We start from the raw sequence: 18,734 nt of genomic DNA on the forward strand, positions 1-18,734 counted from the left end.
TGACTTTTACTGTGGACTCCATTTTGACCCTATAGATACCATGCCTTGCTCGTCCCATACCATCAGCTCTATGTACCGCACAAGTTGGTAAATTCTAATGTTGGATAAGATCATCAGAGATCCAAAGGGAAATACTTTGAAAAAAACCTTTTTAAAAATGTTATACAGGTCAAGCTGTATATTCAGTAGAGTAAATGATCCTAAGGATAAGGTATCTAAGTTGAGAATGTATTTCAACCAATGTATTTTGTGGCTTTTCAACCCATAATCAGACACAGAAGGATTTTTTTTATGAAATAAATGTGACTATGAGCACAACTCAGCTTGTAACTCCATAAACATGAACGCCAACACTAGTGCATTTATAATGCCATCAGTCATAGAGAGAACAGAGGGTAGGAGTGTCACATACTATTAATATTATACAGTATTTATATAGCCCCGACATATTACACAGCACTTTACAAAGTCTATAGTCCTGTCACTAGCTATGTACATGGAGAATTTATTTTTTATTCAATACCAATTGCAACCTGCATCAAAAATAGCATAAATTTACATGTATTTGAAAGTGTATTCAACAAAAACCTCTTGTTTTAACCTTATTGTAAGTACAATTTTATTAGAGCTGACTAGCTATGCTATATGCTGGTGTAGTATGTTATTCAATGTACTGCCTGCCAATCTTTCCTGTGCTGGTTATTTATTGATTTGAGTTGCTGCCAATTTTTGTTTTTAATAAAGAAACTTTACAATTATTGGAAACAACATATTTTTGTATTTTGTCTAAATCACTCAAATTGTAACTTGATTTGATCATAATGAATGCATGTGAAGTTGATTTAATACATTTGTCTCTAATTTAATCTGCTGAATAATTGTAAATAACTAAATTTTAAACAATGACTCTTTCATCAGCTGCCAAAAAAGATCAATACTGCTGCAGGAAAATTAGATTTGCTGCATCTTTCTGTAGTGTCCCCACCTGCCACCCAGAATACTATATTTGATTCCTTTACTGTAATTGCTTCTTCATGAGGGAATAGATGTATTTGGATTCACTTCACAGCCCATCTCACTAAATACCTATTAATATATTGAACAGTCCACAACACTGAACAGCCCATTTGCCTTAAAATGTGAATTCCAACATAATGTAGTTCTTTTCGAAATGTTATTATTATTATCTACAAATCTATTCACTAAAGAGTTTAATATAACTTTTTTCTATTAAGATGTGTCATTATTATTAATATTATTAATATTATTATTATTACCAATCTCAACACACTGGAATATATATATATATATATATATATATATATATATATATATTCAGTCCTTCTTAGAAGAGCCCTATGAAATGCAGAGAAAGTAAAATCTAATGAGTGGATGTTCCTGTGATGGACTGGAGTGCCTTCATTCCTTGGGACTCTACTCACTGTAGCGACGATGTCGAAACTAGTAATGCAGAAGATGGGGTAAGGTAAGCATAATTCAAATTTTACTTTTACATGCAGGCATTTCTCCTACAAGGCAGATCACTTGCAAAGGACAATGGGCCTGAATAATTTTCAGATCTGTTTGAAAGCACTTGTTATTGTACCCAAAGATTTTTTAGCATGTTACAAATGCTGTGCCTCTAAACATTGTTTGTTTCCTTTTCTCTTAGATAAAGGCAACGACCTTTGCTGCATTGACCAAGAGGCTGTAGCAAATTTTAGTGATGCGAATAAGGATAAACAGGTTCTTCACTGTACTTCTGAGCAGCTTTATTATATGATGTCCCTGCTAAAATGCCAATAAAAAAATACTCAGGACTGAAGGATTTCACAATGGCTTCCACACACTACTGTCAGCTGACACTTGACTTTGCAGTTTCTAACTGTTCAAGAAGACAGATGACCTGCTAACTATATGTTGTTAGATTTATTTTGGGTTTTTAAAATGACTAAAACATCTTCAAAAGTGTATGACAGGGTAACTTGTACCTTCCCTTTTAATGCATTGTTACTAGGGGTGACTGAATGATTTAAATTGATGGCAAATCCCAAATTTTGAATAAATGTAAAAATAATTAACTTGTCAAAGGAAAAACAGTTTTGGCTAGAGTTTGAAATTACAAAATTACAGTTTTCTCTTTTGAAATGATAGTGTGCGTTGTGAGAATCACAAGCAATTTGTCAAAAAAGTTTCTAGAATTTACTGAAAACACATTATGTTGATGTAATTAAAACTTATGATGTGCTGAACTAATTTATCAATCTGTGATAAAGTTCACTGCCCTGGTGAAATTCACAAAAGCAAAAAAAATAAAAAATAAAACAAAGATACATACTGGATACTGTAAAATATTTCAACATAGCACATTAGTTGCAACAAAAGCCACATGATAAACACGAGCATTGAAAAAAAAAAAAAATGAAATAGTTCAGAATACAGAGGGATTCTCCCAATAGGGATACCTGTTCTAGTGATAGCTGCCAGTGAAGACATTTCACTCACTTCATAAGTTAACATCTCTCTATTCATTTCATAGGTCTCTTTAAAGTCCTAACATACATTCTTGCTCCTCCAAAACCTTCCCAGAAAAATGTTTTGGTTGGAAACATAAAAAGAAAATCTTAGAAACACAATGAAAGCCAAATCTCAAAATTTAAATAGTAAGACGTAGTCAGGCTCATACTTACAAATAGTTTTGTATTGTTCCTGTGGATAACATTCTCTAGCCCAGCCCTTCTCAATTTTTCTACTCCTTACAATATTGTAAAGGTCCCAGGGAACCCTGCCAAATAAATTATTTGGAAAAATGCTCCACATTGATGCTCAGTGTGAAGAATGTGCCTTTTACTGTGGTGGTATGAATTAAATCCTTATAGAAAGCAAAAAGATCATTGGGGTCATGCCTGTGGTCCTGTCAAGAGGCAATAGACCCCAAAATATGCAGGCTTCATCAGATAGAAGGACAGGTGGTTAAAGATTAAGGAACCTCTGGAAACTCCTGGAGAAACCCTAGGTTTATGTTTAAGAATAGCTTCTCTAAACTCTTAGCAGTGGGGGACATACCTGTGCAGAACTGACTAGGGGCCCCCTCACCCATCTGACTTTGGCCCCTGTGGGAGCCCCTGTTGGCTGAGGAAGGCCTGGTGCCCTCATGCAGTGGCACATTTTGCATCTCCATTATGTACATCCTGTGTGTTTGAACATTTATGTATGATAGCGTGATAGTAGACAATTAATTTTTTTCTTTCTGTGTATGACATTCTATCATAGATATTTCACCAAATAGAACAGATACTTTTGAAGAAAATATTTAGCATGGTAAGTTTTAAACTTTGAGTCATCAAAACTTGGCATTTAAAGAATTTCTAAAGACAACTAGAACAACTACGGCAGTTGTGTGTATGATACAATTACACATTAACTTTTGGGGACTACAGTTGTAGGGAGAAACTCTAGAATTACAGAATTCCTAGCTAAGCCTATATCAACAATGATGTGACTGTTGTATGACTAACAAATCTAACAAACACTAGGTTAAAGTATCTTTTCAGCAGAAATGTCTGGATAACATTAAACAATCACTGACTGCTTTTACATGTTGGCTGCAGTTTCTTAAAAAATTATGAAATTTATGAGTAGACCTACATTAAAAAAAGAAAATCATAATTAAACAATACAAATTGTTTGCTCTAACACAAGCTGAGTGTTAAGATGAAAAAGTAGGTTTGAAATGCCTACAGTTTATTTAATCTCCATGATTTAGAGCTGTACAGAATCTTCTTTTGCAATCTGTTTATATTGGTTCTGCCTGCCCAGAGAAGCAGCAAAAGAAGCCGTAATTCACTGAACCCTAATTAAAATGCTCCTGCATTGATGAAGAGTGGTAATTTATACCCTGCAACTAGTACAGAATACACAGATTTCCCTGTGTCTGTTATTACTGTAGAGATACTTTTACAGTTTAGCTAATTTTTCATTGTATCTGCTAAAGTATTGGAATTTGCTAAGAGTCAACCAGGTTTCTGCAATCTGTAAGGATCAAATGGGTTTTATTGTAGCAACCACCAAAAAAGCTCAGTGTGGATGTGCAATATGGTATTCAATGAGCTCTACAAATAAAAAAAGTTAAAACAGTATGTGCAGGGAACAAGTGACAATTATTTTTATGTAGTCCAGTATAGATAAATTCCAAGATTGATTCATGTTGTACAGTTATTGTCTTCTTCAACTGTGAGAGACAATGAGAATACCCAGATCTGTACAACCATGTGGCTTAACCATGAATTTTCTTATAAAAGCACGATACCAGAAACAAGGTGATTTTTGGCATGGTCTTTCACAATAAATCTATGTCAGGATGAAGAGTGGTAGTGCACCACGTGTACACATGTCACTTCCTTTTTTTAATCTTTATTTTTTATTGAATTTTTAATTTGATTGTTCACATCCATAAAATACAAACATTCAGTTCAACAAATACCAACCACTTAGAACACATATACAGTACAATACAATCCCTTATCCTACAAGAGCAGCCCCTCATATCTTCCTTCCCTGAGTTAGCCTTTGACATAATGTGGCCTAGCAATTCCAACAGACAGATTACTAAAATTTATCCTCCTGTCCTAGTCTTTTTTAACATTTTAACCTACTCTGCATTAACTTTTTGAAGCCATAGAGACCACATTTGTCTTTACTTTGATTTGTCCTTATAGCAATCAGTTTTAGTAATCACTTTTTTAATCCTTCGCCTATTCTATCCCACTTGGTGCTTCCTTCACCATCATTTTTCTTACTAGTAATAACCATACAACAAAAAGTGAACTCATAATTGCTAAATCTGCCCTATTGTTTAATAATCTATTTTCCACGACACTAAATATACCAACCTGTAGATTACATTCTAAATGTAAGTAAATGTGCAAGTTACTATTCTGATTATATAATTGCAACATCCTCTAAGCTTCAAAAATCTCCAAAATAAATGTCTGTCTGTAAAATCAGATTTGCACCCTATTTACCTCATTTATTGCACCTATATACCTCATTTATTGAGATACCAACTGGAGCCAACCTATAGGTTCAGAAGATAATGTAGCATCCACTTGTATAGTGTGGTCTTATTACTAAGATAAGTATATCAATAGTATAGAAAATAGATCCATTGCCAAAATACCCTTTTTACTTTCATAAACTAGCTGATACATATTCTGTAAATAATTCACTTTTTTGCACACATCAACATTTAGAGATATTCATGCATTACACTATGTTCAGGAATGATTGAATGTGCTATAACCTGGTATAAATATCTAAAAAATGACTTTCAATGTCTTATTTAAAACTAATTATTGGCAACCCCAGGGATGCTATATGCAGAACCAATTTCATTTTCTAATTTATATTTCAGATATTCGAGAAAAGGTCCACTGTTATACACTGGCTTTGATTAACCCGCAATTACACATGCCATTACATGGCACATCATAATTCATTGTGCTCTAGGTCCAGTTTTATGGGCAGCCCTTAGGAATAGGTTCAGAAGATTTTATTGTTTTAATTAACATGTTCCTGGATTAATGAATTGTAACCAGACAAAGGCAATGACATTTGAGGGGGTTTTTCAAGGAATAACAAAATATCCAAAACATTACATGCTTTTGAAGGTGCTTTCCTAAAACATCTCATTTTAAGCAATTTTATTTTATTCAAGTCACTATTTGATGTTGCATGAACACCAAAGAGGATTGCTGTGGACCCAGCAGACTTAACAGCAAAGTATGGCAGCTTTGGGGATGCAACACTGACAATCCTGGACTTGTCATGGCTTTAGTGAAAAAAAAAGTGCCATAATCAGCAAGTACTTTGTGAACACATGCCCAAAACCCACCATTTTAAACAGCATGGTGTGAAACTGAGGATGCAGTCAGTAAGAATTGCTCAATACATACTGTGGAGATTAGCTTCAAAACACACTCAATGAAGAGAGGTACTTCAGACACTTGTTCCAATTTAAGGATGAAGGGGGTCCAAGGCATCACAGCATTATATGCAGAAACACAAAATGTAGCCTCCTTGCTCTGAGCTATTAGACCTAACAGTGGGAGACATACTCACAGCTTGCAGCTGGCTCAACTGGCCTTAGGCTTCAGCTACCCCCTGTCTCGAAAGGCAGGTGCCTTTCTAATATCAGAAGCCAGGTTCTCCTAAGCTATCCTAAATTCATGATCTGAAAAAGGGAAGAGTGCCTTGCCCACTTATTCCTTCAAGGACACTCCGGGCCTGGATTCCAAAAAAAAGGCAATTCTGCAGCAATACAATTAATAGCCCTATCCAGGCCCTTTAATACCATTTACAGGGAAACCTGAGGTTCATTATGCCATATACCCCCTGCATTTGCCATCATGTGTTTCTGTCTGCTACAACAGACAGATGAGAATGCACAATTTATTGTTGCTCATAATACATGCATATTTAAAACATGTCACATTGCACTAATATTCCCTATGTCAAAACATCTAGCAATAGGAAGTACTTCAAAAAGTCAACCTGCGAATGAGCATGACATTGCTGTCCAATAATGCAATGCTAACACATTGACCATAATTTTCATAACCTCATTTTGCTGTCTATAGTCAAGCATTTACACCTAAGTCATACAAATAGGCAGCACATATCCCCTTTATTCTCTGACACTGCCGATTTGTTCAATTAGCATATTTTAATGAAGTTCACAATCTGTGGTTTAATATCAATATTATGTCTGGAGAACTAAGCGGTGTTGACATGCTCCAATTCATTTATTAGTTCCCTAGCAACAAGCAATGCTTTCTTATAGGTGCCATTTATTTTACCATTGTTCCTTCTAAAGTCCTGGGAAACGGAAGAAAATGATTTCTGGGATTCAATCTTTCATATTGTATAGCTTGCCCTAGACACTAGTCAACATAAAAAGGAGATGCTGCTGCTTTATTTTAGCTAAAAAGTAATTTCATTTATTTGCATGATTTGATATATTAGCACTGTACACTGAGGTACTTGCATATATTGTGAATGCAAAACTGGGAATGGCTTTGTGACCCAGCAAAATGTCTGTAAAACTTAGACGGATAGAATATTAAAGAAGATTATCCATTATACAGAGAGGCTCATCATACAGAAAAAGTGCTGCAGGTGTGTCATACACAGTCTTGTATAGCAAGCAGCAGTGAATATTGCTGAATGTGTTTAGAGAAACAGCAATTATTCAGAAAGAATCATGTGAAAAGGAGGCATCCATTCATAAATCATACTTGTTTAGCTGACTACAATATGCAAATCTGTATAGATTGCTGAACTTTACATCAATACGCTTTGTTTTGTCCTAATAATGTAAAAAAAAAAAACAAATGCTCACAGAACATAATTTCATTTAATAAAGATCCAGCAAAAGTCAACTATAAAGCCTAAATGTCCAGGAGTCCTGGAGTACTCAAGGAGTGCTTGCCCCCCTGTAACATTTACTTCACTGTGTCTTCCATGTACAACATCACTACATGGCACAGTGCCTGCCATGAACCATATCACTACAGGTGACTGCTATGAACCACATCTCTGCATGAAGGAGAGCATTGAGGTACATTCGCAAGCTACATTGAGGTGCCACAAGACTATTTGTGCATCACATGCATTGTAGTAAATTATGATCAGAATTCTGCCATACTCTACTATAACACATATGTATGAAGTTAAATAAAGATCCTCACTAGAGATCAAGTGAATTAAACATTTCAAAAAATAGAATTTTCCAGTAGTCACAGGTTATGTTGGCACAATCTTGAATAAACAGAACAGTGATCAGACCTTACCTGGTCCAATAGCTGTGAGTAAAGCTCATGGCAGTTAACAAAAATATACTTGTAGGTAGAATCTAAACAAGCTCGTACACAATCCTTTACCACAGTGCTAGCTCTTGGAGGACTCTGAAGTTCGAGAACCTACAAAAAAGAAAAAAAAACATCACAAAGACGTTCCATTGAAATGTTCTAATTGTAAAAAATACAGTCATTGCTTATAGCTGAGTGGCTACACTCACACAGAAGTATGAGCAATAGGTGTTGATTTATTTTATAATTTAATGTGTATGATTTATCCAACTACGTGTTTTTCTTTCATTTCAGAGTGTAGCTAATATTCGGACTCACACAGGTAACTCTGCCTATATAAAAGGTAATTTTAAAATAATAATAAAAAACGTGTTGCCTTAAAGGGCAACTTCTCACCAAATAAATATTTTAGTTGTAGATAAGGAAGTTTAGACTGTTCACTTAGCAAAGTAAATTAGCACTGCACTAGGGAACATTCACATAGCTTAACAAATGAGGTTAACCTAAACTGACTTCATTCCCCACCATTTTTTTATGAAGATCTTATCTTCTAAGCTCTGCTCAGTCTTGATTTTCTGTACACACTGGGCTCACATAAAATAGGCAGGCAGATATGACTAATATGCTGCCCGAAAAGGTCCGGGGGATCAAAAAGGAGGGGAAAACAGAAAAAAAGCTTCCTTTTATTTTGGGCAGAAATAAACAGAATCAGCAAAATAAGCAATGCTTTTTAAAAATACCATAGTGTGACATTGTCAGACACACAATCCATCTGGCAGTTCTAGATAAAGCAGATTTAAATTACTAGGAGGAGATAAAACATACATATCAAGAAATCTAGTGAGACACAGAACAGAGAATGCATTTTATATACAGAAACTGAAATGACTGTACCTTCATGCGAAAAAAGGTGATGCTTGTTAACAGGTCCACTGTAGATTTCAGGTCCTGCAGCCTTTCAGGGTTGGAAGCTGGAAAGTTATCCTGTCGGTACAATAATAAGCTTATCTTTTTTTACATTTGCAATTATCATGCACAATGTACTAGCAGCCTAAGCTAATAAATGTAAAGCCAAAGGATATGAGGGAAAATAATAAAAGCTAAACAGATACATTACATGAACATATTTTTTTTTACAATCTTAAATCATTAAAAATTCAAACAAAAGTTTTGGAAAATGTCAGGTTCAGACTGACTTGGGATCGAGCGACCCCGTGCGGCATCTGGAGCCTGCCATCTTGCCAGTCACTAGGTTACTCACACCACAGTCCTTGTTCTTAAAGAACCAGTGTCTGCACATTTGACAGCTGGTGGCAGTGAGTAGTACTGTACCACTCACTGCTACCGTCATTCATTCCCTATGGGGCTGCCACTGGGGAGAAGTTACTCAGATTAAACTCAATGATGTTTGATATATACTAAACAAACACAAAAATAGGTCCTCTTTATGGAGAAATGTAGTAGAGAAATCACTAAACACAACTTACACAACTTTTTTCTTTACTTTGTAATGGAAAACAAAACCTTGGCCCAATACCAGCCTTCTCAGTTTAACATACAGCAGGTGTTTATGGGTTGTTAGAAGGTTACTGAAAGCCAACATTAGAATTTTTGCTGTGACCTTTAAGGACAAAATTAGTTCACATACTGTGAAGCTAGAGAGGTTAGAGAAACATGAACTACTCATAGTTTGATATTTTGGAAATTGTATGATATAATAGAAATGCAGTATATTGTAAATGTTACAAAAAATCAGACAATTTCTTGTGTTTCTCTCAGCTATTCTTTTTTAGTATTAAAATCACACTCAAACATTATGAAAATGGTAAACCAAGACATTTATTCTCTGACTCATGCACATAAACAAAACGTAAAGCAAAGTGATTAGTATCGTGCATCTATTTAAATTAAAAAAAATGAGCCTCCTCTGAATGCTTTGAAAAGATTTTTAGGCTATGAATAGTCCAACAATATTTTACCTTTTGGGTATGCTATGGCTGGTAATGGTTGGTTATCACCCACTAATCTGTAGCTACCCCAAAAAGACATTTTTATGTTTGGTGGAGAGTTATGATGGGAGGTACACTTTTTACTTGAATTCGAAGATTTTGAATGTGGAACCAATTGCTGTAACTAATGACAGCCATTAGATACTGCAAAGAAATGGCTGCAGCAACCATGTATAGAAGGCCTAAAGCCTTTGTGGATCAATACAGTGCAGCAGCTAGAACAGCACAATCTTTCCTAACATTTCCAAACCAATTTACCAGTGAGTGAATCATGTTTTCCTGAATTCTTCCCCTTCAGTGGAGCCTGAATTATCATTCCTTAGCCAGGCAATTCAACACAAGACAGAAAATAAAGAATTTATATGGGAACTACATTTTCAGTAAAAAAATGCTAGACCAACTATATTACCTTTCATCACATTACATTGGCATTTCTAGATGCTACAGTTCACCTTTATGTTTGATACCAAAGATCACAGCTTCTAAGTGTTGATGTAACTGGCAATGTTAGGGGGGACAGAGGATTTCCACCATACATCCTTTCATGTCTACTTCATTTTCTTCATTTCAGGAAAACAGTACCATAATATTAGAAATTCAAACCAAATCTTGTTGCTTTTATACATGATGGTTGCTGCTCCACCAAGGTGACAAAATCTTATATAACCGTTTGCAAAAGCACATTTTTTTAGATGCTTTCACAATTTAGTCCTAGCTGTGATTCCATTATTGTGTTTCTGAAGTCTTACAAAACCTAACCTTAAACCAAATAGTGAGCAACATGTAAACAGTAGGCCTGACTGAAAAAAGCTCTCCATGACTGGAGAGGATACATTTTCATTAGTGAATCTGGGTGATCTATGAAAAGCTGGAATGGATCTGGTCCTGCACTGAAAACATTTGCTAACATATAGCAAATTAATGTTAAGAAATCCCTTCAAGGTTTGCTAGATCACCCAGCTTCACTGATGAAAGTGGATCTTCTCCCATCCTAATACATCAGGCCCAATCATGTAAAAATAGTACAGGATCCTTCAGTTTGCCGGCATGAATTTCGGATCTCAATTACAATACAGGGACTGCAGTACACTGTTTGGCCACTAATGTTTTCATGACGCTGTTCTGCAGAAACAACTGTTAGGTCTTACTTGCTAAACTACAAACACGTTGAGATGTCCCTGCTGCCTGCTCCCTGGAATTGTGTCAGATGTCCATGGGTGCTGCGAGAGGAAGGCTGGCCTGTGTGTGGAGGTAAGTATAAAGAAAAAAAAAATCCAGAATTTTTAAAAATCTGACAGTCCTCGGGTCCAGAGGTTGCCCGATTTTTGAATGTCAACCTGTATATGGCTTTACTACAAAGTAGAACATGTAAGTAAATCACAATATCTATAGGTAGTCTGTACCCACAGCCAGAAAGAAAGATGGGCAAAAGACCATAAAGCTATCTCTATCTCTATATAATATAAAGATAAAAAAGGAGATCTATCACCATTTTTTTACATTAAACATTTACATTTATAAAAGAATAAGTAATATAAATGTATAATGAACTATTATTTACAATATTTTTATAAAATTTGAAAGGGAAACGGCATTCCCCACTGCAGTGGCGAAGACTGAAAGAGAAATCCTTAGCCTCCAGGGAAACTTACGTCACGTATCCAAAGAGACTGCAGGCTGCCCCCCCAAAAAATGCCCTGATCCCACTACGCATGCATGAGATCAGCACTTTTTTTAAATTTACAGGAAGATGCGTCATCAGATCTTACGCCTGCACAGTGGGAGATTGGGTGAGATCAGCAGAAGAAGGAAGAAGATAGTGGCTCCTGATGTTAAGTCAATCCTGGGAAGAAGAAGGGAGACGGGACAGCGCAGGACTGATTGCACTAGGATCACAAAGGGATTGAGAGCTTTCCATCAATGAAGGTAAGTGTTAACCAGACAGCAGCAGTAGCAATTTTTTTTTGCTTTGAATTAGGAAGTAGGGATTGGCCATTATATCAAAAAGTTGGGTGTAACCCACTGTTTTCAGTTGTCATCAAAGGTGAAGGAAGATATTCTAATAGTGAAATCTGACCTGGGGACAACTCTCTGGGTTAAAAAAAAAATTGGTTCAATCTAGAGAGATTTCCTAATAGGTGACAAGTGGTGGAATTGGGGGCTCTGTGAAAGTAAAGGTAAGTGGCGTTTTTTTATTTTTTCTGACAGTTCCGCTTTTATTGGTTCACGCTAGAGAGATTTCCTAATAAATCAGACCTATCACCAGAATTATATGAAAGGTAAGATAACCCTTTTATATTATGTAAAAATTATCTTATTTATTACCTTTTTTCTAAATGTGAAAAGCTCCTCCCCTTCTGTCTTTACTACCATGATGGTAAAGACTGAATGGGAGAGCAAAGCCTCCTGGAATACTTATGTATCCCAGGAGGCTTGGTATTGTTTCTTCTGGGCATGACAGATATCAAGCATGTTAAGAAAGAGCTTTTTCTAACAATGGGGGAAAAAATTGTCCATCTCATGAATGCTCATTGAAATTAGCACTCTTTTTTCCCATTTACAGCAGGCTACCTCATCTGATCTTGGAGCTGTGCATTGCAAGATTGAGTAATGTAGGCAGTAGAAGAAAGAAGAAGTAAGAATATGGCGGTGCCCAGAGTAAATGAAGAAGGATTCTAGGATGGCAGGTGACAAGTGGTGGAATTGGGGGCTCTGCGGAAGTAAAGGTAAGTGGCGTTTTTTATATTTGCTGACAGTTCCGCTTTTATTTAGGTCTTTTTCCAAGAAAAATTCCAAAAGTTGAAATGTGATTCACTTTAGCTATTGTTCAATTATCAAAAACTCTGAAACCTATAGAGCAGTTATCATGGTGAAATGTTTTCTCATATTAAACAGCATTTTAACTATACCAAAGCCTTGTAATTGTATCTCTGGGGATCTGTGTGCACGGCAGGATCACTCCATACATCAAAGAAATTATGTAACACTGGAACAATCATTCTTGTATAAAATTGATCTTTTCTGCACAAACTTAAAATATCATTGAAAAAGCAATGTTTCTATATTGGCATTACTGCTGATGTAAATTCTAGTACAGTAGAGACAGACAGAACAAGGACTGTCCCTGTGCTTCTATTTGTCACTACAATACTAGCAATACCACTATTCTTATGAAAAACTGAAATTGATAATAACAAATAATAAAACTGATAAATGGATGCAACACACACACTTTATCATTTCACAGGTATTATTTCACATTGAATAGATCATTAGATACTTATCCATTTAAGTAAATAATAGAATGATATCAAAGCAGAGAACATGTTGAATAGTAATATTATAGCACATTATCAGAGTAAATGTCATCTTTTATTAGTGTTTGGAGTGCATCAACAACATGGTACACTCACCCTGTATTTTGAAAGGTCTATTCGGAGGGAGTTGTGCAACTGATCCAAAAGTTTTATAAACTTTTCTCTCTGTTTAGAAAAAGGACAGGTATTTAAATAACAAGCAACCACTGGCCGATGACCTAACAGGAGTAAACATTTACTTAAAAGGAAAAATATCAAGCTTAACCAAAGAAGAATTATGTGAGGTTATATACAAAAGCTAAACCTGTGTCAGATAGGCAAAGTTGTCAGAATGAATAAAAACAGACATGTAGGTTATTTGGAAAGTCTTCCCAGAGGGATATACAATATTTTGGTAATATTTCTCTAGCTTTTAAACATATTTGCAAAATGTATTTTCTCTGAAATTAGTTGTATAGGCTACTCTACAAAGGCATTCTGTAGTTCTAATATTAAGTTCACAGGGTCATAAAAAAAATTGAATATAAAATATTTGAAAATCAGCATCTAAATGTTCAAACTTTTATTGAAGGGCTTATGTGTACAGGCTGTGTGTTTTTACATTTACTGTGTGTGAAGTGCTTTTTTGAAAAGCTTCAGATTTTCATTTACTGTAATTGTACAGCTTGGATAGAAGTTCTATGGATGCTGGGTCACTGCTGTAATTTTATTAAAAAAGTGAGGGTTAAGGTAAACTTTCCAATATATTATGCAACATTATTAGGTTATATTGATAATTATTGCATCTTTTTTGAGTATCCATTTTATCTTTAAATACCATTTCACTGAAAACTGGCAGACTTTTCATTAGCTATGACAAAATCATCTCTGATTCCAGCAAATTATCAAATTTGGTGGATGGCCATAATCTGTATTTTAGCATTCCCCAGTAAAATGCCCAATGCTGAGGGTACATTATTAACGGTTCTTAGGGGGACAGTAAGTGTCCATGCACACAGCTAGTTCTGCATTGACAGTCTAGTATTAAAAATCCAACTATCATAGTTCCCCATAATATAATTACTATGACAGCCGATCATTAAAAGCTGGCTGCTAAAAGGAAGGAGTGTAAAATGAAAGTTACAAAAAATACCAGACATACAACAGACATACTGAGGCTGTAAGCTTTGCCCTGGGTACATATGCATCAGATCAGACCATGGAAATATCTGGGCCTATTCATACTGCCGCTAATGCATCTAGGTAAGTTTGGTAATGTTCATTACGCATTCATTACTGTGTCTTGTGTTATTGCAGCCAACTCATCATGGATGAATGCACATTACATGTTTTTCTGTATGGTGTGAGTTTTGGTGTGTGTTGCACTGAAATGTCGGTTGAACTGCAATGCATCCTTCGCAATATATGGCTGGTGTATTTTTGCACTTCTACTATGGGTTGATGCAACATATTTGTGTGAGTGGTGGTATGTGTTAGCAATATGTTAGATATTTGTGCATCTGTGGAGAATATTGACAGCACTGGCAGAAAATGACAATTTTGGATAATCTTGTTAGAAGCAGGACTTATATTTTTCATGTTAGAGTTGCCCCTTCTTAACTGCATAACTTATGACCCATTGGAAAAAATTGCATAGGAACAGTTTCCTCTTCAGCAAAAATAAAATTGAGAACAGAAGTGAAATCACCAAATCCCATTCCAAATCTTGTCAAATTAGCAAACCTTGGATTACCTCACAGTGCTAATATGCAGCTTTAAGAATTTAGATACAGAACATGTACTGCTATTTTTGGGTAGGTTTTCAGGACAAGATTCATAAAATCTTTTTCTTGATGTCTATTGTGGAACCCAGGAATACCTATGTATTTGGGTTATGTCGCCACTTACAAAAGGATTGGACAGTGGCAAAAGTTTGGCCTTTGTACCAAACAGTACTGGGAGCATGATCATTACCACAGCAGAAGGGAAGGATAATATGATGTGAACAAAAATCCATTTTTTTTTTCTCCATCATTGGTCAAAGGTAGTTTGTACTTTGGGACAACCCAGGCCATGGAAAAATAATTGTATACTGCCTGCAGCCTAGGAGCCACCTGAAGAATTGTACACCTGAAGCTGCCAGATGAGGTCACAACATCCACCTAGTAGCAAGTGGGAATTATAAACAAAAAAATGTACAGCTAAGACATTTATCTCATCACTCACCCCAAAATTTGTTGCAGCAAATCTGTCTGAAGCAGAAACATTAGTTGATACAGTTGTATGCGCATAGAATGCATTGATATTTGCCAACAAGGTACTCATGATGGCAGGGACACCTGGGCACATGTATTTGGAAGACAGGCAAGAAAAGTGCCTGGAAAAAATGCAGAAGAAGAAGAAAAAATAAACAGTTCCCTAAAATGTAAACACATTAAAGCTCAATTATACATTTTCTGCAAGCTCACGTGTACTATCATGAATAAAATCATCAGACATGGCAACATGCAGGTGTATGCATCTGCACCTGTACTGTACTGTGCACATTTTTTCTGCTTGTTGTAATTCACCATTAAACACGTGTATATTCTGCCAAAATATTTTTCATTTAGATCGTGTAGAATAGTTAGAACCCCTGGTAGGTTTTTACTGTTATCCAATGCTCTTTTAAAAAAAAGTTTTTCCTTACTTGCACTAAATCAGTCAAAACTAGAAAGGGGTAGTACAATAATGTTTTGGCAATACATTGGAAGGACAATGGATCATTGAATGCACATATATATGCACATGAATGCACACATATATATATATATATATATATACACACACACACACAAATTTCCTCCTGAACAACAAGTGTGAATGCATTGGTTTTAGGTTAAAACATTATTAACTACAATGTTTCCTTGCTCCACTTGTGCCTTCACTCATACAATCATAGCCTACTTTAATTTAAACTGCTAAGGATGATTTAAATGACACCTATACTAAACTGCCATTGTAGAACCCTTGCCTTGAAAATACTAGTTGCCTGGTTGTAGTTCTTTTTCAATAGCTTTAAAACGGACTAAAAACTAGAATGCAGATCAGTTCTGACTTCACTCTGACCTCTCTAGCTACATGCCTATTATGGGTCATTGACAACTTAGGATCTATTGGGGCCAGAGACAAACAGGGAACTTGCATTTTCAAACAGGGTAAGCAATCAAAGTGTTTCTAATTTCCTCAATGCAGGTTACCTTTAAAAAAATGAAGTGAGTCGTTTTCTCATTGAATTTATTAGATTTTTCTTTTTAAGTGGAGATCCTATTTTATATCCAGATATGGCTTCTTTGAGGATGGTTGTGGGGGGGGGGGCATAAATGTGAAACACTGGTAAGAGTCATCCAGGTAAAAAAAGCTGTTATATCATTTTTTTTTTTTCATTTTAATTTTTAGATATATTTAAACCTTTCTGCCTCCATTGCAGCCGTGGCAGATTTATGTTACAAATTGATGCTGCTTTATTATGTACCATTCATCTAATTAATCTAGCAGTAGAATCCATATACTATTATGATCTTACCTGGGTTATAAGAAACAATGCTAGGAACACTTGTTGTACAACAGGACGCCTAAAGCGACACTGAATACTGCCTCTGGTAAATGTCAGGAAGCTGACAAACAATGTCAGCAGTCTTTCTATTCTTGTATAAAATGTTCTACAGCATTTTAATATGATGAACGTACTCCTATCCTCTAGAGCTGTAAGCAAGTGAATCTTTTAATACTTGGGAGTGCAATAAGCAAAGGAGCCGTTGTGTCATTTTTCAGGTGTTTATGAGGTTGTGGCTGCTCCTGGGTATAAATTGATAGCAAAAGAGCTGTATCACTGACTCACAGATCATTAGTGTTATTCCAAGTTCAACATCTTAGGAAATCATAGCAATTTATTTTTACAAAAATGTATTTTTATTATTACAAATACACACAGATAATGGATAAAAAGTAATATATACATTTCACAAAAAGACAACAGGATTGATTTACAAGAAGAGTTTAGGCTGTTCACCGAGAAAATTAAATTGTCCCTCTGCAGGGGAATATTCACTTATTGTAGCTTAGTAAACAAGTTGAAGCCTTTATGACCTCAGCCATCCCATTTTGTACAAGCAAAATTATTTCTGTTGTACATTTACTAGCATGTGAGGCATTTTTGCATACTGGTCTGAACCTAGCTGCTGGGAATGAAACAGACAGGTAAGTATAATTGTTTGCAGACGGGATAGTATGTACCTTCTGCAATAAATATTTTCTTTATTTGTTAACTTTAGTTCCACTTTAACAAAAGTGAAGATATTCATTAAATAGATTGCTACATAAGTGTCCACTGTAGAAATTGAGGTCTTTGACTGTCTAGGGCTTTGATTGTCTGAAATTCTGAATGTAATAACTAAATGGACCTATGTAAAAATACAAATACACTATAGCACACAAGTTATGAGTCCCTTCTGTATATACTGGTCTTTTTTCCAAGTTCGTACTCTGCTTGTTGTTAATGGAGCTCATATACTTACGTCATAGCTTGATAAATAGACTCTATTCCATAGCGCATTGCGAATTCATCTACTATTTCTTGTGCAGAGTCATCAAAGTAAACCTTCCAGGCCTCATCTCCTTTTACTTCAGGGATTTTGACAATACCATTATTCTGAACTTCTGTCAAGTAGTGGAATAGGTTCTGTGGGTAGAGTATGTTTTATATTGTTAGGGACAACTAGACTCCAGATAGTGCCAACTTAGTACATGATATGTCTGAAACTATTCAGTCATTTCAACTTACTGCACAGAACTGAATTAAATGGAGAGGGATGTACTACCTGAGCAAAACATAATTTACTGCATCAATAGAAAAGCGACATGTTGCTAAATGTGATATATTTTGTGAAAATGTGATACAGAAAACTGCTCGCTTACAGGTTCAAAGATAAAACTCTCCTAATAGACTTGCTGGGACCAAAAAGCCTTATTGTAGTCATCCCACTCAAACCCTATATTTCTCCTAACCAGAACTGAGTTAAGAGGAAAAACATATAGTTATTTGTATACTAAATAAAGTATCAATGTTCAAAAACGTACTGCAACTATAAACCACAGCCAAACAAATGAATTACTTTCTTCTAATAACATAACCAAAATTTTTCTTAAAACACTCTGGCAATAATTAACATTAACATTATTAAAGTAAAATGTACTCTGGTACTTATGGAAAAAAAACATACTGGAAAGTAAAGCCCAACTGTTACCAATGATAATGTAATTGTTAGGAAACGCTTATCAGGCTGGCTATTCCATGCTGTGGGCCACCACAGTATTCCACACAGCCTATTTTGTCCAGCAAAGAGAACAAAGAAATAGCAGCAGCCCCTGCTCCCCTTTAGCCTTGCAGCCTGAATTACGTTCTTGGCATCCCATGCACACACTCTGAGGCTGTGCACAGCTGAAGGGGATTCTAGAGGCATAATATTTTCTGACTCAATCCTGACTCATATGGCCTGATTTATGAAAGCTCTCCCAGGTTG

General features: G+C 35.6%; 1 protein-coding gene and 1 long non-coding RNA gene across 2 annotated transcripts in view; one reads left to right on the forward strand and one right to left on the reverse strand.

Annotated features, from left to right (window-relative positions):
- Nucleotides 1-2,397, forward strand: part of LOC140324451 (uncharacterized) — a 32,841-nt gene extending 30,444 nt beyond the window's left edge. Inside the window, exon 3 of the long non-coding RNA XR_011919539.1 lies at nt 1,673-2,397. This is a non-coding gene — a long non-coding RNA (uncharacterized lncRNA). The remainder of the gene's footprint in view (nt 1-1,672) is intronic.
- The window catches only part of UNC13C (unc-13 homolog C), a gene marked incomplete in the record, with an annotated part of 288,759 nt that overhangs the window by 145,253 nt on the left and 124,772 nt on the right, over nt 1-18,734 (reverse strand). The window contains 5 exon segments of the mRNA XM_072402358.1: nt 7,851-7,979; nt 8,763-8,852; nt 13,291-13,359; nt 15,400-15,550; nt 17,730-17,893. Coding sequence (XP_072258459.1) covers nt 7,851-7,979; nt 8,763-8,852; nt 13,291-13,359; nt 15,400-15,550; nt 17,730-17,893 — 603 coding nt within the window.

The sequence above is a fragment of the Pyxicephalus adspersus genome, chromosome 2 (assembly GCF_032062135.1).
Source record: "Pyxicephalus adspersus chromosome 2, UCB_Pads_2.0, whole genome shotgun sequence".
Lineage (NCBI taxonomy): Eukaryota > Metazoa > Chordata > Amphibia > Anura > Pyxicephalidae > Pyxicephalus > Pyxicephalus adspersus.